Raw genomic sequence first — 23,142 nt, 5'->3', positions numbered from 1 at the left:
AGGCTTCTTACATGTAAAACATTCTTCGAGGGTCATACCATGAACTGCAGCTATGGGAGTTCTATTCATTATATAAATAGTAGTATGAACAGCCTCAGACAAAAAATGCTTAGGCATATTCTTTTCAACCATCAAGGCACGTGCAACTTCTGCAATATGCCTATTTTTCCTTTCTGCAACCCCATTTTGCTGTGGGGTATACCTACATGTGAATTGTCTCTTTATCCCATGAGACCTCAAAAAATCACTGAACTCATTCGAGAGGTACTCTCCCCCTCCATCTGACCTCAAGCACTTTACTTTCAAGCCTGTTTCTCTTTCAACTGCAGCCTTGAAAGTTCTAAAGTGCTCAAATGCTTCACTCTTTTCCTTCATAAAATATACCCACAGCTTTCTAGAACAATCATCAATGAATGTGACAAAGTATGAACTGCCTCCAAGAGATACATTTTGTGTAGGCCCCCAAATATATGTATGCACAACATCAAGGATATTTCTGCTTATATCTCTGTCATGTGAAAAGGGTTGTCTTGCCTACTTACCAAACTAACATGCTTCGCATACCTTATGAAATTCTGCAATTCTAAATGTAGGCAAACCTGTAACTAACCCTTTGGACTGCATTAATTTCAGCCTTTGTACATTTGTATGTCCAATGCGTTTGTGCCAAATTTCAATATCTGCAACAACACCTTTTCCTTTAGCATACATAGCAGCATTCATAGTAGGAATTCCAACATCTAGAGTAAACATACGTCCAACTCTACTTCCCTTTGCAACCAACCTACACTTGTCATTGAAGTCTTCTACAAAGCAACCCTTTGCATTAAATCTAATTTGCAGCCCTTGCTCTACCATCTGACCAACTGACACCAAGTTCTTTGTAATAGATGGCACATGTAATACATCTGAAAGACTCTTTGTCTTACCATCATGCAAGGACAAGGTAACTTTTCCAATGTGTGAAATTGGGTGGCATGAATCATCACCCGTCTGCACATAACCTATATTTTGCAAATCTTACATCTCTCCAAACCATTCTGCATGGCTGGTCATATGATTGGATGCACTGAATCAACATACCAAACATCATCATGTGTTCCCTTTCCTGTAATAGCATTCAGCATATGCTGCATAACAAACAGACGTTCATTTTTGTCTTCATTCTGTCATGAAGATGATGCATAGTTTCCTTGTTGCAACTTACCACTGCAAATATCATCTTTCTTAGTATAACATTAGGCTACAATATGACTTTTTTTGCCACAGTAGTGACACACAATACCAGAGTTGTCTGCCATCCACCTCTTCCTCTAAACCTCCCCTTGCCTCTAAAGTTACCACGACCTCCTGAAACCTGCATATTGCCAAATTGTTGATTCAATCTGTTTTGATGGTTGTCACTACCACATCCTGTAACACGGCCTCTTGAAGAGGACGTGCCATGTCCCTTCCTGAACTGGGAGTAGAAAGCTTGGACCAGTTCACCACTTTTTTCAGATGTCTCACTCTGCATGTTGATCTCTTCAGTGATCATAAGGGAGACCAACTCATCGAAATCTGGAAATGGCTTTCTGACATATACGGAAGTTACAAAATACGTCCAAGCCTTTTCATTGTTAAGTCCACCCAAGGTAGATGACACCAAATCATCATCATCGGGCATTGCATCAATCGCTGCCAAGGCATCTGCAATGCTCCTTACCTTCAGTGCATACTCATTGATAGACATCTTCCCTTTCTTCAATGTATTCAACTCTTGCTTGAGTTGAATCTTTCGTGCCTTTGTATTTACGGAAAACATGCTTTCAAGTATGGTCCAAGCTGCATATGAATTCTCTGCATTTCTAATATGTCCCAGCATATTATTGTCAATTACTGCAGACAGCCAATACATGACCTTTTTGTCTTTTGCATTCCATTCATTTTGTGCCTTTGTCTCTTTTGCAATTGGAGGATCACTCACCTCCGGCTCCTTTTCTTTACCTGAAACAAACTTGTAGAGGCCTTTTCCAATAAGGAAGTTCGTGACATAAAACTTCCATGAAGGGTAGTTGTTCTTGTCAAGCTTCTCAATGATGGGGTTTCCACTGTTCTTTGCCATTATTATAAAACTAATACCAAACAGCAAGCAAATATTCTGCAACCCTCGACCTGTAGTGCAGATCAATATACCAGACAGCCTTTTTCACTGTCTGCTCAACAATACATGCAATCTGCAACCAGTTTGCAGATAAATCTTGTGTTTATTTGCTGGTAAACACCTTGAACTTACAGATCTGAAATCTGTAACCTGTGCACTTGTATACGGCAGACACAGCTGAAATTGCAGGATACCTCGAATTGTTGTCCGCAACCTTGCGAGTCTAAAACGGGGCCTAAAATGACCTCGGATGGCCAAAATAGTAGCGGCAAAAGCCCTAGAGGGTTTTTTTTTGCAGAATACATAGCGCTCTTCGCGCACACCAAATCTCATTGCAATATGAGATTTTTGCTCTGCCTTGCTTTCGGTGCCTCCACAGGCACTGTCCAAGAGAAGAAGTAGAGAATGGAATAGCTTCTTACCCGTTGCTTGCTTGGTCTAATCCTTGGCTCCTCTCCTTTGCTTTAGCCTTCAAAACCACCCTCAATTAGTGGTGCAGCTCTGATACCATGTCAAGAATCGCGTGGTGGGGGGACTTGCTCAAGATGTTGCGCCGAATACACACAGAATGCACAAGGAGAAGCTCACTCACGAGACAAGAAGAGAGATGGAGGCCAAAACGTTTTCTTGCTGGTTTCTTCTTCTTCTTCCACACACTTTAAAATGTACACAAAGTATAGATAAGATACAACATAAAAGAAAGTGGCCTACTAAGTCAAACAATGCATAACTGACTACACTAGTCGACTGGTGCTATAACTATGCTAGCTGTAAATAGATGTAACAACCTGAATATAATAAGTAATGATTGAGTGGCCATGTGAGAGTCATAATGACCACCGACGTGCTAAGTGTAGATGTGTGGACCCATCTAACTAGGCGGTCCATCATTAATGTCCGCATGTGTTGAGCTTGTCATCTCAATAAAGTTGAACAGGCCTGATGAGCTATGGCCCTCTAACGGCCATGGGAAAAAGCTTGACCAACAGAATGGGCTGTGGATGGGTCATTGCCTCAATAATTTTCTTGAAGAAAGTGAAAATGCATGGTCTAAATTTGATGGCATTGCTATAGCATGGGTACAATATGTGTGCCAAAATTTTCAAATGTCTTTTTTTAATAGAAACAACAACTCTTATGATACAAGTTTTCTATGTGAGTCTCTTCTAAAGCTGGTCATGGTAGTACTTGATGAATGACAGGACACTTGAAGAAGTTCCTATGCTTGTTGAATTCATGCTAAAGACGGTTATTGAAGAATGTGAGCAACGACTATGTTTTTGAGAAGGGCAGAAAAGAAGTCACTCGAAGATCATGGAAGATCTTAGTGATAGGTGCAAGTTCTTCTCAGGGAGTTATAGCAACTGCGTAGTATGGATCAGCATCGGGTCCTTTTCAAGAAGCCATGGAGCTTAAAACAAGCCCTTCCTGAGCTAACTCAAGCCCTCCATTGAATAGCAATTTTCAACAACTAAACTGCATAATAGCAAATCAAAAAAGATCAAGAGCCCACTTGTGCATATCTTGCTTCTACTTCGACAGCTCATAGAATTGCTTGAAGTCCATTCCAAATACCTTTTTGAAATCTCATGTGAAAGGTACAACTCTCTTTAGTGGATCTATTCTAGGAGTTGGGTTTGCAAATCTTGCTTTAATTCTATCATAGCTATAAAAAGAAGATTCACCCACATCTCTATTTCTTCCACTCTTCTACAATATCAAAAGGCTATTAGGAACTACAAAGTGGGGAATTTTGGCTCTAGACCTTCATTCTCATTGTTGAGCTTCTCTCATAGTGCTGCTTGCATCTTAGGCATTCCTCTTCCTTGAGTATTGGATATCTTAGCACTTTGGAACCATTGAGGCTTCAATCTTCCTTATGCACTCTTTGTCAAGTAATCGAAGTGCACTACTATGGAGCATTGCAACTATGGTATACATGGGAGTGCATGATAGGTGTTTTGATTCTAATTGGACTATGGATGTGGTATAATTATGCCTTAGAGATTCTATCATAATTGCAAATTATATTGATACATTGAATTTTGTTAGCAATGACACTTATGGTGACACTCATCTACCCATTCTGACATTGAGATGTCTATGAACTTGACAATGGTACTCATAGTGGTATGCCTATGTCTATATTGGCAAGTATATGCCCTTGTTTGGAAGTTATACTTATGTTGGATCATGTTTGACAAGGTTATGATCTTGTTGGAAATGCATTTGGCCATGGTGACAATGGTTTGGATCATATTGGTAGTGACTTCCAACCCACAATGATTTATAGGATAACTTTCAACTCATAATTGGCTTATACATGTTATTGTAGACTTCCACAAGTGTTTATAAGGGTATTTGTAGTTTGGGGAAGTATTTGCAAGTCTCCTAGGGTGCTCATAGGTCTCCCAAAGGCCCTAATTTAGTTTGATAACTTGGTTAGACCCTACAGGGTATGACTATTCAAAACAGGCCTCTCCCAGTTGTAAACAAGGTGTTGGATTGCACAATTTAGCCACACATTTCTTAATATAAAATTTCCATATAAGACTTGTTATTACATAACTATACTCATTGTGTAGAGGGGATTGCCACCTTCGACTAGAGCTAGAAAACTCTCCAATTGGAGCTCTCGTTGGAGAGTTACAACCACGTTTGTGTGCAGTGGTCCTGTGGGACAGGCTGCAATCCCCTTCTGTACAGACACAAAAAATTGTTCACAGCCAATTCTGAATATTTTCTATCATAAATTTTTTTACATAAGCCGGAAAACAAGGACAGGGTAAAGCAGCTACTCCAGGTACTCATGGTTTCACAAATTCCAGCTATATGGCGCCATCGATATATTGGATTAATGTAGTTAGGAGACAGGATGCTTTATAATAGACTCGTGGTTCTTCTAATTCTCCTTGGCCTGTGCTTTCGCAGGAGCTTCTTGTGGGAGTGATTGATTCAGCAAGCTCGACATTGGATTGGGCAATGGCGGAGCTCATGGCCAACCCAGAGGAGCTGGCGAAGCTACAGAAGGAGGCGGACGAGGCGGTGGGCAGGGAGAGGATGGTGGAGGAAGAGGACATGGCGAGGCTGGGGTATCTGAGGGCTGTAGTGAAGGAGACGTTGCGCCTGCACGTGCCAGGACCGTTCCTGACGCCCCGCATGTCCAGCCAGGCTTGCGTGGTGGGCGGCTACCACCTCCCCAAGGGCACTCGCGTCATGGTGCATGCATGGGCCATGGCCCGGGACCCCAAGCTGTGGGACCGCCCGGCACAGTTCCTTCCTGAGCGCTTCCTCCTGTCCGGCGATCAGGGCAGTGCATTGGACTTTCGAGGCCAGCATTTCCAGTTCCTGCCCTTCGGAGCCGGCCGCAGGATCTGCCCTGGCCTGACTCTCGGCGCGAGCATCGTCGAGTTTGCCCTCGCGCGCCTCATTCACACCTTCCATTGGGAGTTGCCGCCCGGCCAAGAGCAAGTCGACCTGTCCGAAAGCTTTGGCTTGGTAGTCTCTCGCGCGACTCACCTCGTTGCCATCCCCACTCCACGCCTCACCATACGGACATAAAAACTTTATTTAGTCGTAGTCCTTCCCTCCAGAGCTACGAGATGGTTGCCAATCTCTCTTTTCAAGGGGAAAAACTCTTTTCTATAGAATGCTAATGTCTTGGACTAAAAGTTACGTGACACATGATGATATCCTAACTACTCGTAGAAAAATTATCCTTTTACATATATCCGAGCCTAATAAGCAAGCGCACTTGTATGTGCTAGGTAACTTTGGAGTAAGCTAGTAAAGGGAATATCTCTTTGTGTGTGTGCATGTTCTTTCTATAAATACAACCAAATGTATGTAGAACTTTGTTTTATGAATGCACCCTTTCTGCATTCGTAGGTCATAAAAATCAAAATGATATTGTTACGAGTGTGGAGTGTTTTTTGGAGACCCAAATAGAGTTTAAGGAAGATGTGATGACACTAGAGGAAGCCAGAACAAGGAAGGAAAGGCTAGGTTTTGTGCAAGTTGGCATACAAATTCTAATTAACTTTTCGTACCCAAACCATAAACTTGGCCTGGGTGGAAGAGTGGTCTAGGATTTCTTTCATGGAATAGCCAATTTTGCGACGAGGAAGTGTACATATCCATGGTGTGGAAATATTTGAAGCGTTGATGATCGCAGACTATAATATCCACTTGCTCAAATTAGATGGGTGGAGCACATAATGCATGGTAAATAAGAAGAATATATAATCCATCATTACTTTGTATCTTGGAGATAGAGTACTTGTGTGTGTAGTGAGTGCCAAAAAGATATATAAAGCACATTTCTAGTCATTGATTAGCAACTAGCTCATTTGGAGTATGCACATTAAGAAATATAGGACAAGCTCAAATAGCTCCATTTAACCACTTTTGTCTATAAGTGTGTGTGTGTGTATATATGACACCTGTCAAATTGCAACATGGTATTAGAGCTCATAAAGAGTTCAATGGTGGGTGCGAGGCTTTTCGAAGGAGACATGGATGCTCATGAAGAGTATGATTGGCTTTGAAGTTTTGCCAAAACAAGGTTTCATGATGACTAGCAAAGAAAGAAGATGGAGGATGTTTCAAGAAATCATTTTGGGGTTATCTTCCATTGTTCTTCATCAACAAAGAGCATCTTGTGGAATTCATGTAAGGAAATGAAAGCTTGGCATGCCCTTCACCAATGTCACCTTGAGGTGTTTAGGAACTTAAGTTGAAGAGCACAAGCGTTACACATTTCTATGGTTACATATTTCATTTTGTGAGGCTTACATGTCTCTATTTGACATAGAATAGTCTAGACCTATTTTGGGACGGCTACTCATTGAAGGTTGCTACTACACATGCATTTCGTACTCCGGTAATGCACTATGTGTATACCCTCTATATCACGTGCGTGCAAGGTCTATTTAAAAATATCCTTATCTTGAATTTTTTCTTTATAAAGAATAACCCTTTTCTATTCAATCTATAAATAACCCCTTTATATGGGACCCTTCTGTATGTAAAAAAATGTGTAAAAAATGGTATTTTAAAACACCTTATGTTGAACCCATGTGATACATACATATATGTATGACTGGCCTACTCGGGATTTCTTATTCATTTGAAGTGGTTGATGGTTTTGTTTCAAAGTTTTGGAACAAAACTAAAGAAAGAATGTGTTGATTTATAGTCAAAATTAGACTAAGTTTGTAACATCATAAGAAATGGCTACTAGCTTGCAAGCTACACCTTATGCAAGACTTACATGATGTAGAGAGGGAATCCTTGAGTATTCAAGACTATGCATTAATGATCCAGAAGATTATGTACTAGTTGAGGAGTATTGATGTATGTCTTGATGATGATAGCTTAGTAGCAACTTGCCTACATTGGAAAAAGAGTATGAGTCCTCTCCCACTAGTATAAATATTGTAGAGAATATAACAACCTGTCCCTTAATTCAAAAGGCATACGCCTTACTTTCTAACATACAGGGTGGGTACCTTCCTTTACAGGAATAGTATGCATAGCTAGACTGGGGGGAATGCCCCTAAGTTTGTCATATCTCCAAGCGAAGATGTCACGGAACTCCTGAATCAAGAACACATAGTCCTCTCTCTCTTCCGAACTGACAATGGAACCTAATTTAATTGGTCGCGAAGAATCATTAGGCGTACCAAGTCCAACTCAATAACGTCCACGTCTCTTATTCCATCTTGAGGCTATATCGGCTCATTCAATGTGATGTGATAAATGTCCTTTGTATTGGACACTTCTTTAGATCCATTGCTCGATGACGTCTAACTACTAGATGGATCATCTACTATTTCTAGTTCAGTAGAGGATAAAGGAGCTCTCTCACTCTGAGGAGACTCAAGGTAAGCATCCACTATTACACGATTGACACCTCTACCTAGAATCACTCGACCAGTGGGTATATCGACTTGACAGTCTGTTCATAAAATCCATGGCCTGCCTAGCAAAACTCGATAGCTAGGACGTTCTACAAACCTTATCACCCTAAAGTCCAGATAACATTCCACACCTACAACAGTAACATGGACTTTAGTGATGCAACCTTCTGGTTGTCTTAGATTGTCATCTGCCATCTTGAGAAGTGTGGAGCCATCTTTTTGAATTTCTAGACCTAGCCTCTCCATCAAGTCTGAACTCATGATATTGACAGAGGATCCAATGTCCACGATGTTGGGAGTAAAGGTACCTTTGCCTAGCCGTGCTGCGTGTATTACTATACTGATAGTACCCACCACTGCACACTACAGGTGGCAGGCACCCATCACTGTCACTTTATTCTTTATTCTTTTAGTGACAGTTTGAATAAAGGAAGGCCCGGTCACACATTGTGACTGTTGAAGTTCCCATTTGTGTCTCTCTCTATTCTTGCTCTTGCTCTCCACTATAGCTCACTTCCAAGAAAGCTTCGATCCTTCTCACCTTTCAACTGGTATCAGAGCTTTGGATTAGAGCTTGATCATGGAGCTTGGCCCGGCATTACTTCAGCTCGGATTGAAGACCTAGAGCTTGGAGCTTCAATGCCAGCCATGGCTTCTTCCCCCGAGGTAAGATTTCATCTCCCGCCTCTCCTTGACCTTCATAAGCTCTTTGTAGGTGTTCCTTGGCTTCATTGGGCACCTTGTATGCCCCCATTTGCCCCCTTATCCTCAGCATAACCAGTAGGCCCCACAATCAGCTCACATTTTTTTTGCGCATGTTTCAAAATCTAGCTCAAAAATCTAAATTTTTCTCATATCTCGGGCATCCGAAACCTGATTTAGGCAATATAAGAGTTTAACTTGGGGTTTTGGCATGCTCCGGACGTGATGGCGATGTCGGATTTGCCAAATTTTGATCACATCATTTTCTGCAACAGATGTGAGTTGATTTACAATAAGAAAATGTCATGCTCCCAAGGCTTGGTATTTGATGCCTAGATACTTTGGGGATGTTTGCTTAATGTTTTGAGATGCTTTGGGACTTGGTTTGAGCTTCCATAGCTCGATTTATGCAAGGATTTACTGTTGTACATTTTTTGGGCAGCAATGTTTTATTAGGGACTGCTTATGTATAATGCTCTTTGTTGACATTCGGGTAACCTGTTGGATGTATTGATGCTTGGTCATCATTGGTTATGCCCGGATATGCTATTTGAGAGCTATTGAGCCTTAATTTGGATGTGAACACTTCATTGTTGGTTGAGATTTATGCTACCTTGGTTTATAGGTTATTTTACCTCCAGTTTGGTTATGTCTATCGGTTTCGGGCTATGTCTTTGGGATATGCAATGAAGTATTGACCTTCGAGGTACAACATTGAGCTTGTCTTTGGTTCCAAATCTTCATTTGAGCTTGAGCTCGGCTTTGGAATGCATTTGATGCTCTGTCTTGGATGTACATATGGCATGTATGTCACCTATGTCTAACCGGTCTTGACATGCTTGCCCTATGCCACTACTACATGCTACTTACATTGTTTGGTGTCGATTGCTACTAGTGCCTTGTCTTGCCTTGCATCTAGCTTTTGGGAACTTACTTGGGATATTTCTTGGTTGGCCAAAGTTGTACTTGGGATACAGTTGATATCTATGGATGCTCTATTTGGAGGCTACAGAGCCTATATGCTCATGATGTCTTATTGATGTCTGGTCTTGGATCGTTCCTCACTGGTGCTCTCATATGCCTTTCTTGAGCTTATTGGCTTGATCCATACAGCTTTTGTGTTAGTGAGAGCATCGTCGGATGTTTGACAGTCATTGAGTAGGTGGTTTATGCTATTGAGATTTGAGTCTTCTGAGACTAGGATCGTCTTCACTTTGATGTTGCATGGTTGATATGCCATGGTCCCCATACATGTACTTGGGCTGATTTGGGCTTCGCACTCCCTGAGCATACACCTCTTTGTGTCAGGTCTTGCTAGTGTTGTGTACACTTTGCCCTTTTACACAGGGGTTGTGCTGGCTTACTGACGGATTCGTTTGACATGCTTAGGTGTTTGCTTGATGTCCGTATGTACTTTTGATGGTACTTGGTGGGCAACATCATTAGCTATCAATTTGTGGTCATTTTTCCTTAGTTTTGGTGGTATTTTAGGCTATTTATAATAGAAAATAGCAAGCATTTTTGAACTGTTTGCACTGTTTTGGACTGCATTATGGATTCTTCTTCCATTGACAGTACTATCTTCAACATCACTAAGCTTAATAGTGTGAATTATGCCTATTGGAAGAGCCAAGTTTGGTAGGTATTGGTGCAGAAATCATAGATAAAACCACTAAGAATACATGGCGAGCAGCCTGAAACTATGACTGATGACGAATGGAATGAGCTTGATGAGTTATGCAAGTCCACCCTCAGTTTTTCTCTCATTGAACATGCGCATTACAATGTGGTTGAGGAAGCATAGAGTGCTTGGCAGCTTTGGGATAAAATTAAAAACCTCTATGACAAGAAAAATCCAGCAAGTCAGAGATGTATTGGCTGAAGCAGCTTATGGACCTGTGCATGAAGGATAATATGACAATGTTTGCTCATTTGATCCAGTTCCATGCTATTCTCAAGAACTTGACTTCGCAAGGTATTACTGAAAGGTGAGAAGGATCGAAGCTTGCACTCGAGAGCTATGGCGGGAGAGCAAGAGCAAGAAAGAGAGAGACAAGAAATGGGAACTCCAACAGTCACAATGTGTGACCGTGCTTTCCTTTATTCAAACTGTCACTAAAAGAATAAAGAATAAAGTGATAGTGACGGGTGCCCGCCACCTGCAATGTGCATCCCAGAGACGGTAACCCATCTTGCCTGCATCCCCATAACCAAGGAAAATGCATTTGACACTCTTAGGATCCAGCTTACTTCTCTTGTCCCTGGGCACATGGCAAAATGCCTCACATCCAAAGACACGGAGATGCACATAAGAGGGAGGTTTTCTAGTCCATACCTCCTCTGCAACCTGGAAATCCAAACCACTAGAAGGTGATCTGTTTATGACATGCACAGTTGTACTAACTGCCTCAGCCCAAAAGCTCTGTGGTAGGCCTGCATGGCTAAGCATACTATGTACATACTCCTGGATGGTTCTATTCATCCGCTCAGCCAAACCATTCTGGGGGGGTGTAGGGGGTAGTCAACTGACGCTTAATACCCCTCTCATCACATAACTGCTTAAAATCACGTGAGAAATACTCACCCCCATTATCTGTCCTTAGGCATTTTAGCCTATACCCAGACTGGTTCTCAACCAATGCAAGCCATCTTTGAAACACAGCCAAGACATCGGATTTCATCTTAATGGGATAAGCCCAAACTTTCCGTGGAAAATCATCTATGAACGTAACAAAATACTTTGCACCACCCATAGATTGGCAAGGCATGGGCCCACAGACATTCGAATGTACCAATGCCAAGGGCTCACTCATGCGTGGCCTACCAGACTTCTTATGCGTAGACCTAGTCTGCCTGCCATAAAGACAATGCTCACATGAATCAAAACATGCATAATCAAGGGGCGGTAAGTACTGCAAACTAGAAAGCATTTTCATTCCCTTCAAAGACATATGGCCCAAACAGGCATGCCAAAGAGATACATGTGGGATAGAACCCACAGACAAAACATGATCAAGAGAAGAAGCGGATACAATCAAGGGATAGAGGCTGCTAGCCTTGGCACCTCTCGCAATCACAAGTCTGCCACGAGTGATCTTCCATGTAGAGTCTCCAAAAGATACATGATATCCTACGTCATCAAGATGTCCAGCTGACATGAGATTGCGTGTCAAAGTAGGTACATGGCGTACAACTTGCATAACAAAACTACTGCCAGAAGGAAACTACAGTCTAACATCACCAATGCCCACAATATCAAGAGAGCTGTCATCACCCAAGCGCACAGAACCCAAAATAGTACGGTATGAATGAAACCACTCTTGGTAAGGTGTCACATGAAAGGACGCACCTGAGTCCAAGAGCCAATACTGTGCATACATAGAGTGTATCTCTGTCATCTGCAAAGCACTAGAAGAAGCTGCAAGGATATAATCGTCATCAATATCCTCAGGTTGCATAACATTGATCTTTTGAATTTTAACACTGGACTTTGCAGGCACTATGCTGCAATCAGAAGACTTATCCTACACTTTGTCTTTCCCCTTATCTTTGCACCTTTCATTGATCTCTTCAATTTTAACACTGGACTTTGTAGGCACTATGCTGCAATCAGAAGACTTATCCTACACTTTGTCTTTCCCCTTATCTTTGCACCTTTCATTGCGTAGTTCATGGCATTGTGGCCTAATATGGCCCTTTTTCCCACAATGGTGACAAGTAACATCTGCATTCTTGCCATGAGATTTGCTACGTGACTTCCCAGGAGACTTGGACCGAGATTTCCGAGAATCCCATCCAAGACCGCTGCTGTTGCCGCTGCCACTGCCACTGCCACTGCCACTGCCACTGCCACTGCCACTGCCACTGCCACTGCCATGCTTTCCATATCCATCATTTCTGCCTCTAACTATCATAGCATGCGACACACGAGAGGCATCCAAATTCTTACGGTTAACCTCTTCCTACAGAAGAGCACTCTCAACATCAGATAATTTCAAGGTAGCAGTAGAGGCACATAATGCAGTGCAGAATACATCCCATGACTCATTAAGAGTACCAAGCAAGAAAAGAGGAGTGACATCCTCTGCAAAAGTGATGTCCTGCGAAGTCAAGTTCTTGATGAGTATAGCATGAAACTGGCTCAAGTGAGCAGACATAGTCACATTCTCCTTCATGCGCAGATCCATAAGCAGCTTCAGCCAATACATCTAACTCGCTGGACTTTTCTTGTCATAGAGATTCTTGATTTTATCCCACAACTGCCATGCACTCTGTTCTTCCTCAAAGACATTGTAATGAACTTGTTCTGTGAGAGATAATACAATAGTGGACTTGCATAACTCATCAAGCTCAAGCCATTCCTCATCTGGCATAGTTGTAGGTGGATGCCCGCTCAACCTCAAAGGTTTAATATGTGATTTCTGCACCAACATCTGCCAAATCTAGCTCTTCCAATAAGAGTAATTCGTACCATCAAGCTTAGTGATGTTGAAAATAGCATGATCGGTGGACGAACTCGCCATAATGCAGGCTGGAAGACTGTAGATAATTCAAAACTGCTTGATGTTTACTGCAGAAAATGACAAAAAAATCACCAAAATTGAGAGAAAATGGCGAGAAAAGTATAACCAAAGCTGCTGTCCACCAAGTACTAGTGAAAGTACATCATTTCAGAATATTTTAGTATGAAAATTCCATGTCAGTCCATACATAAATGCTTGCTGTAATAAATTACAAATTTCAGTAAATGAGAGCTAACAGTGCCAAAATCGAATCCCAACAATCAAATACTACCAAGACCAAAGCCTGCATCATGCGGGCATAACATAGGCATATGACAGTCGATAAGCATGACTCCAACACCCAAACATGTCATACAAACATCTGCCAGTGAGTAGGCACACCCCCCAGTCAACGGGGCAAAGTGTTCCTGCCACTACCAAAACTTGACACAAGTAGGTGTCAGCTTACAAAGTTACGGATCCAAATCTGAGACTCAACTCATAAACATACAATGAACCAAGACATATAAACCATGCATCATCCCAAAGGGTAAGAAATCCCAAAGTCTCAAGTGTCTATAACTGCTCAATAGCATGTAACTGCTCAATGCATAAAAGCACCGCCATGTCTGATAAGCATTCAAGAATGCTCCCATTGGCACAAAAGCCATATGTATGAGCTCAAGAGCTCAAATCAAGGCAAGACATAGTGCCAATGACATAAGTCCAAGACAGTACATCAATAGTACATCCCGAACATGTAGGCGGTAGAGCATCCGTATGTAGCATCCATAACCATGTAAGACATCAAGTACATCCCAATAAACTTTGAAAAGCCAAGTAACATCCAAGACAACTCTAGATAATCCAAAATGCATCCAAGATAGAGATTCAATGAGCACTCAAGCTCAACATATGCATAGGGTAATCAACTGAGACATGAGCATCAAGCAGTAGGCAACGGGTATGCATAGACCCAAAGAGCATCACTGTCAAAGCATATACCACTATCAAGCATGAACCATATCAATGAGTGTGTAATTTCAAATCTCTTCCAAAAGCATCCGGAATGGAATCCAAGCTCGAAGTCGTACCCCGAAGATCAATACTTCATTGCATATATCCAAGTCATAACCCGGAATCAATACACATAACCCAAAGTAATCAAATGAGCTTCAGCCCACTGTTATTACAGCCAAGAATGACTGTCAAAACTAAGAAATTTCATTATGCAAATCAGTCCAAAAATGATGGCATAACATGTGCAATCCATCCCCAAGTCAATCGGCATCCAATAGCCATCAAACCGGTTGACTATGTATGCCTAGACAAGCATAGCATTTATTGCCAATGTAGCATCAACATAACGTGATTGTGAACTACTGTAAACAGTCCCAAACAGTGTTTTGAATCAGCCCCAAATCAATGTCCAATGCTCAAGCCTTGAAGACCAAGCCATAGACCATGTCAAGAGTGCATTATGAAGCCCAAACATCATGCTAATGACCACTAGGAAGTAGAGGGCTGCTTTGGTGTTGTACACAAGCTACAAGAAAATGGCGCAAACTATCCAGATCTGTAGGGGAGGCCTGCTGCTCACGTGGCTGAACTTTGAGGTGTTGGGGGGCAAGAGAAGTGGCCAATGGTGGCCCACAATGAGCCCCAACAAGTCTTGTTCAAAGGCAAGTGAGATATGAAGCAAGGGAGCTTCAATGGTGGCTGCCCCAATCTTGTTTACAGCTTGTAAGACCGGAGAACTGAAGTAAACCCTGAAGAAAATGATCAAATACCTTTGCTTGAATGCCCTAAGGGTGCCTCAATAGGCCGGGAAGAAGCTTGGGAAGCTGGGGAGTGACGGGAGCTCGGGAAGGTCGGATATGGCTGCCGGGAAGGAGACCCAATGTGAGTGGGGAGTTGATGGGAAGTTGAGAATGCCACGAACAAAGCTCAAGAGTCGGGAAGTTGAGCTCTGATACCAGTTGAAAGGTGAGAAGGATCGAAGCTTGCACTCGAGAGCAATGGCGGGAGAGCAAGGGCAAGAAAGAGAGAGACAAGAAATGGGAACTCCAACAGTCACAATGTGTGACCGGGCCTTCCTTTATTCAAACTATCACTAAAAGAATAAAGAATCAAGTAATGGTGACGGGTGCCCACCAGCTGCAGTGTGCAGTGGCGGTGACTGTCAGTGTAGTAATACACGGGCGGCTAGGCGGAGGTGCCTTTATCCCCAACAATTACCTTTAATGATGAGGTTGCTCCATTGTTTTTGCTTGGGACTCTAAGTGAGTCATGGGATGTATTCCGCACTGCCTTATGTGCTCTTGCTACTATTTTAAACTTGCTTGATGTAGAGAGTGCTTCATGTTACACCATGCCATGAGTGGTTCCACTCCTACCGCACTATCTCTGGTGGTTCAGTTCGCTTGGGTGATGATAGGTCACTTGCTATTGTTGGCATTGGGGATGTATGGCTGTAATTCTCTACTAGCTATACTTTTCTGTTATTACAGGATGCACATCATGTACCTGCGCTTACATGCAGTCTTAAGTCTGCAGGGCAGCTTGATGACGCTGGGTTTCATATTTCATTTGGGGATTTTTCCTAGAAGATCACCCGTGGTAGACTTGTGCTTGCTAGAGGTGCCAAAGCTGGCAACCTCTATCCTCTTGTAGTTGATGGATCTTCTGTTGACCATGTTTTGTCAGTGGGTTCCATCCCACATGTATCTCTTTGGCATGCCCGTTTGGGCCATATATCCTTGAAGGGAATGAAAATTCTTTCTGGTTTGTAATACATACCGCCCCTTGACTACACATTTTGATTCATGTGAGCATTGTCTTTATGGCAGACAGAGTATGTGTAAAGTATTTTGTTACGTTCATTGACGAATTTTTGCATAAAGTCTGGGCTTATCCCATTAAGCTTAAGTCCGATGTCTTGGCTGTATTTCAGAGATGGCTTGCATTTGTTGAAAATCATATTAGGCATAGAGTGAAATGCCTTAGGAGGATTGACAATGGGGGAGAATATGTGTCACATGCTTTTGAGCAACTATGTGATGAGAAGGGTATTAAGCGTCAATTGACCGCCCCCTATACCCACCCCAGAATGGTTTGACTGAGTGGATGAATAGAACCATCCAGAAGCATGTACGCATTATGCTCAGCCATGTAGGCTTACCACACAGCTTTTGGGCTGAGGCAGTCAGTACAGCTCTGCATGTCATAAATAGATAACCTTCTAGTGGTTTGGATTTCCAGGTTGCAGAGGAGGTATGGACTGGGAAACCTCCATCTTATGTGCATCTACGTGTCTTTGGATGTGAGGCATTCTGATTTGTGTCTCAAAGACAAGCATAGTAAGTTGGATCCTAAGAGTGCCAAATGCATTTTCCTTGGCTATGGGGATGCAAGTGAGATGAGTTACTGCCTCTGGGATCTGCAAGCGTGGAAAGTCATCCGCAACCATGATGTAGTCTTCCATGAAGACAAGATGAATAGGTAGCCTAAGAAGGTGGTAGAGATATGCAAGGTTATATTCCAAGAGGAGCCATGTGCTCCTACACAGCCAGTTGGATAGCCTACAACAGCAATTGGTACACATGGCCAGGTTGTTGGATCGGCCATCGCAAAGCCTGTTGTGAGATGGTCTACTAGAGATAGATGTCCACCTGATGGATTTGAGCCCTCAATGCATTATGTCCTGGTTACAGATGTAGGAGAGCCTCTCACCTATGATGAGGCTATGCGTCTTGGTATGCACATTAAGCACAACAGGCATCAGGGACTACTCTACCTCTCACATAGGGAGTGCACTCATAAAGTCCTTGAGCGTTTTCGCATGCAAGATGTAAAGCCTATTGGTTGTCCATTACCTTCTTATGTGAAGGTTTCACAGACCGATTGTCCACAAATGGATGAGCAGAGGGCCGAGATGGTCAAGATCCCTTATGCATCAGCCGTGGGTAGTTTGATGTATGCCATGATAGCCACTGGTCCAGATATTGCCTTTGCAATTGGTGTTGTGGCACGCTATATGGCTACATCTGGAAAAAAGCATTGGGATGCCGTAAAGGGTATCATGAGATACTTGAAGGGCACAACAGATATGTGTTTTTTAATGGCAGCCAGGATACAGGAGTTGTGGGCTACACAAACTCTAACTATGCAGGACATGCAGATAGTAGAAAGTCCACTTTCTAGCTATGTCTTTATCTATAGAGGTGTTGTTTCTTAGATGTCCATGGTTCAGAAGTGTACGACACTCTCTACCACTAAGGCCGAGTATGTTGTGGCCACTGAGGCTTGTAAGGAGGCCATATGGTTGGGCCTTTTGGTTCATGACCTTGGGATTGATACTATACCTACACTGCATTTGGATTCTATGAGTGCTATTCAGCTAGCCAAGAATCCGATCTTCCATGCGAAGACAAAACACATTGAGGTGATGTATCACTTCATACATGGGGTCGTGGAGGACAAGATTATTCACCTTGTCAAGATCTCCATTGGCGAAAATCGTGCATATCTGCTCATGAAAAGCCTCACTACTGAGCGCTTTGCCTTCCTCAGGAGATTGATGGGTATTGGATGAGATGACGTTTTTCCTCATTCTATTGTATATGTGTTCATTGTACTATCTTTTCTTTTTCTTTTCACTTCTCACTAGGGTAGATTCACCTTTAAGTGGGAGATTGTTGGGGATAAAGGTGCCTCTGTCTAGCCGCCCATGTATTACTACACTGATAGTAACCGCCACTACACAGTGCAGGTGGTGGGCGCCCATCACCATCACTTTATTCTTTATTCTTTTAGTGACAGTTTGAATAAAGGAAGGCCCAGTCACACATTGTGACTGTTGGAGTTTCCATTTGTGTCTCTCTCTCTTCTTGCTCTTGCTCTCTTCCATAGCTCACTTCCAAGAAAGCTTCGATCCTTCTCACCTTTCACACAATAGCGTGCTCCACTAATATTCCATCCACGTACGCTAGAACCCTAGGGCAATGCTTTTCAGCATGATTCGAACCAATCTTCTCCCACTCATGCTATACCCAAAGGTTCTACAATATACCCAATACGCATTATTTTTTTGAATTCCTTGTATACCTGGAGAAAGTTTAATCAATTGCAAGAGATTCATGTATGGTTTAACTTCGCAAAGAGAACTTGCTAGATCAAAGTCGTGGTACTTAGCCAAAGTTCTCTTCTCATGCCAAACCATTCTCTTCTTTTAGGTCTTTGGACCGGCTTTGGTGCCTCTTTTTTAACTTTTGTCTTCTTTCTTGGCAATTATTTATTCTTCGCGGAATCCACTTTACTATCAACAGGTCTTAGAGGTCCACCTTCCATATCTGGATTCAGAACTTGCTTTCCCCTAGCATCTTGCTTAGGGTTTTCCTAGATAGGTTTTACAATTCCTTTATCACCCTCTTTAATCTTTTGATCCCTTGTTACAGCTCGTAGATTAGAAGTTTCAATGGCATTGACACATACGGCCTCAATAAGCTGACTCCACTGCCATGAGGCAACTCCTCTAAATTAGCCTTTCCTCGTTGGAGTATTTGTCTTGGTCCCTCATCTTGCTGGAGATTATTCCCTTGTGCGTGATGGTTAACTGGACGTGGCAATTTACTCCCTTATTGGAGAGAACTAATCTTACTTCAACAGGTAGCAACTAAGTGGCCAGACTTTCCGCAAATATTGCATTTGACATTCGGACAATTCCTAGGGAAATGTTGGCTACCGCACCACTTACAACTGAATCTTGAGGGGGCACCCTGTTTAGGGCATCGACTCCTTATTAAATTTTGATGCTTCTTAAGGAAATTAATATCCACAGCTATTTGTCTGTACTGTTCACTAATCATGTTGGTGTAGTGCTTCATCATGTCCTCAACTTCACCCAGGACATTAGAGACACTCGACTCATAGCTGGGATCATCTGTTTGTCATTCCCCCATCAGCCTAACCACTTGATTAGGAATTGGCCTGCTGACCTATTGGGACAATGTTAGGATTCGTTATTTCGCCTCCACCATCTAGTGGGGCTGTCTAACTAGCCATAGGCATAGTCATACTACTGGGACGAGCTGGTAATATAGGCAAATTTAGCATAATACTCCCTTTGCCATTCGCATTTGACATGGGGTCCCCTTGACTCCCGTTGTTCAATGCCAAATTATTACCATTCCAATTTACCCTTGCTGTGTAAGCCGCTTGTAAGCACGACTCTACTTCTTCTACTTCGATATTGAAATCTAATCCATGTAGGAAATATTGTAACTGTGCAGTCAGTGGAATGGGGATATAAGTATTAAGTTTGCGAAGAACTTGCTTTAGCTTCTTGGCATAGGCCTGAACATTCTCATTTGGCTCTTGGCATGTTACATTCAAGACACACAACCAATACTATCCACCCTCTGAGGAGCAAACTCTCTACAGAAGGCCATGAAGAATTGGTCAGTGCTAGTTATGGTTCCGGTCTCTAGACCATGATACCATACTGTTTCCCTTCCTTTTAATGTCATATTGAAGAACATTATTAGGTGTCCTTCGTCTTGGATTTGGTACTTGAACATGAGCGTTTGAAACTCCTTAATATGGAGTTCTCTATCTTCTATTAACCCATGGATGATGGGCAAAGGTGCTCCTAATACCATTAAATCTGGTGTCCCTGTTGGAATTGCGATGGGTTATGCCATGGTTACAACTGAATTGAGAACAGGAGTTTGTGTAGGTAAAACTACACCCCCACTTGAAGTGGGTTGATTGACTGGAAGTGAGGAAGTACTAAGACTTCCACTTGCACTCAAAGGGCTACTTATGTCACTTAGATTATTAGCACCACTACCGCTTATGTGTAATGGGTTGCTCCTTTGAGGAGAATAACGCCTTAAAATCTCCAACCACCATCTAGCCCTCTCAGCATGTTCCGCATTTTGTATTTCGGCTTGACGGTTCCGGTCAGAGGACATAAACCAACTATTTCATCCCTAGAAACCCTAGATTTGGAACCACCACTTATTGGTGGCTCCCAGCAGATGCACCACTGATGGGACCTAAAATAGACTAGCATTGGCTATGGCACTAGCCGAACCTCATGCACACAACAAACAACCCCACCACACGGCCTCGCGAGCTAGGAGCATCTGAGCCTCACTCTACACTAATCGATTCTGCATTTGTATTGAGTCATAGTCCAACCTTCACCATCTCTTCTCCTTAGAGGGAGATCCCATAACATATAGGCATAGTGACTCATAGCACAAACATAAGAAAGCACCTATCGGTTGATTGCCACGGCTCCACCGCGACTCTCCTACACCTCCGGGATTGGCCCCAAGATGCATTGCTTCAACATAAACTACACATGATATAAACTCCACTATTTCATTTTGAAAGTATTCCAAGAGATACCATGTGTCGTTACCAAATAATTCCCCAAAAAACCCGATTGACTAGCCTATGGATTAGGTTGTCCCTCACACTCTCAAGCATAACAGGTGCTATGCATCCAGTTCTTTATATCCCGATACCATGGTTGATGTGCACATGCAAAAGTGGATGATTCTAATGTGCTCAAACATAATTTTCAATCATAAACGTGTCGTGCACAACCAGGCTTTCCAATGCTCATTCACTAACTCGTTGCCGTGTTGTAAGGATAACACCAAGTCAACGCTCATGCTATTATCCTCTTAATTAAAATACAATGAGCTCTATATCATGATATGCATTAGCCAAATCAGCAATAATCAGTACCCAACTTGCATCATTCAAACACCCCACCCCCTACGTTTAGGTAGTGCTTCCGTTGCATAGGTGTAAGGGTTCATTTTGTCATGTTTTGATGTAGGAAAAGTGATAAATCAAGAACTTTGACAAAGAGATTGAGCAAACTAAGGCTAAATCTCATGCTCTGCCACTACCATACATTCACAACACCCATTGTATTTTTCCTTATTTTAATGAAGCGTATTTCTATTTTTTTCCTATTTTTCTTATTTTTATGTATTTATTTGACAATAATCACTATTATTTTCTAATTTTTTCATTCCAATCATTTCAACATACTATAATTCATTTTTATTTTTTATTTTTTTCCATAGAAACACATTTCACCCACCCGAAACGACAAAACAATCATTTTACCCTTAAAAACCGTATTTCGGGTTTTGCAAGATTTAAATAGCACATGTAAATCATTATGAAATCAGAATTTTCTCATAGACAGCAATTAAACATGATGCAACTAGCACTCAAACAATTTCTCATCTCATGAGAACATCATTTCCATCATAAAATATAAAAAAAGCTCCATTTCCTTCATAAAAAATAATCATATCGTGTTTTTATGAAACCCGAGAGGCATTAAATAACTATGTGACCAGCGGACGGAGCCTCCATTGCTCTCAATTCCATGTTGTACATCAATCTTCAGCATCTCCATTAATTTCCATCATCATTTGCTTCAATCTCCTTCCCGATTCCTTCTTCAAGGTAGTGTGCATAAATAGCCCATAGAGGGGAGAGAGAGGGAGGAGAGAGAAAGGTTGATTTCTGATCTCCATGCCAAGGCAGCCATTGGAGGAATGGAGAGTGGTGATGGAGGGAAAAAAAATAGAGCATCAGGCTGTTGTAGTCGCTTCATAGTGTTGTATAGAGGTGGGAGATGGCCCCTCTCCCTCTCTCTTCGTCCATCACCATGGTGCCTCCTTCCCTTCTTCATACCATTCCAAAAAGCGCCCCTCCTCCCCCCCTGCCTTTGCATGAATTTTGGGGGCGGGAGACCCCAAGGGTCACCCCCCTTGACCCTCAAGTCCTCTTCACACTAAACCTCCTTAGTCTTTGGACCTCGGGCATCCCCATTCGATTGTCTGGTATCAGAATTGCGATCTATTAAATCCGGTATGTCCATCTTGAAGTCTCCCATTGCCTGGCATCTCTCTAGATCCAATCCCACATCATGGGAAATTATTAAAATTCCCCAATCTTTGCTCGGTGGGTTTTTAAAGCACTTTTTGGAGCCTGTTGGCTCCTTGCTACTTAAAATCGTACTATTTGCGGCTACTGCCTTCAACGAAGTCTATTTTTCCCTTGAAATTCAAAATTTTTGGCTAATTTTAAGCGCTTCTTGGAGTCAAAAATCAGCACTTGCAATTCTCGGACTTCCAATTGCACTCAAAGTTCTACTTATGTCACTTAGGTTATTAGCACCACTACCGCTTATACGTAATGTGCTGCTTGCCTTAAAATCTCGAACCGCTGTCTAGCTCTCTCAGCACGTTCCACTTTTTGTATTTCGGCTTGACTACAATTCTTGTCAGAGGACATAAACCAACTATTTGGTCCTTAGAAACCCTAGATTCGGAACCACCACTTATTGGCGACTCCTCTTGGCAAACACACCACTGATGGAACCTAAAATGGGCTGGCACTGGGTATGGCACTAGTCGGACCTCATGCACACAATAGATAATCCCACCACATGGCCTTATGGGCCAGGAGCGTCTGAGCCTTACTCTACGCTAATCGATTGTGTATTTGTATTGAGTCATAGTCCAATGTTCACCATATCTTCTCCTCAGAGGGAGATCCCATAACATATAGTTATAGTGCCTCATAGCACAAACATAAGGAAGCACCTCTTGGCTGATTGCCGCAGCTCCATCGTGACTCTCCTACACCTTGGGGATTGGCCCCAAGATGCGTCGCTTCAACATAAAGTACACATGATACAAGCTTCACTCTTTCATTTTGAACATATTCCAGGAGATACCATGTGTCCTTACCAAATAATTTCCCAAAAGACCCGATTCACTAGCCTATGGATTAGGTTGTCCCTCACACTCTCAAGCATAGGTTATCATAACAA

The 23,142-nt window shown here is 42.4% G+C and overlaps 1 protein-coding gene across 1 annotated transcript; it reads left to right on the top strand.

Annotated features, from left to right (window-relative positions):
* The first annotated feature begins 4,916 nt into the window (after positions 1-4,916).
* Positions 4,917-6,311, top strand: LOC148028131 (cytochrome P450 71AU50-like). Its single transcript, XM_087689001.1, has 2 exons — positions 4,917-4,946; positions 5,075-6,311. The coding sequence occupies exon 2, from the start codon at positions 5,126-5,128 to the stop codon at positions 5,702-5,704; it is 579 nt and encodes a 192-aa protein (XP_087545127.1). The 5' UTR covers positions 4,917-4,946; positions 5,075-5,125; the 3' UTR covers positions 5,705-6,311.
* Positions 6,312-23,142: the final 16,831 nt, after the last annotated feature.

The sequence above is a fragment of the Lygodium microphyllum genome, chromosome 12, assembly GCF_053477565.2.
Source record: "Lygodium microphyllum isolate KBCC chromosome 12, Lygodium_microphyllum_v1.1.10, whole genome shotgun sequence".
NCBI lineage: Eukaryota > Viridiplantae > Streptophyta > Polypodiopsida > Schizaeales > Lygodiaceae > Lygodium > Lygodium microphyllum.
Note: the sequence above shows the minus strand (reverse complement) of the source record. Positions and strands in the feature narration are given on the sequence as shown.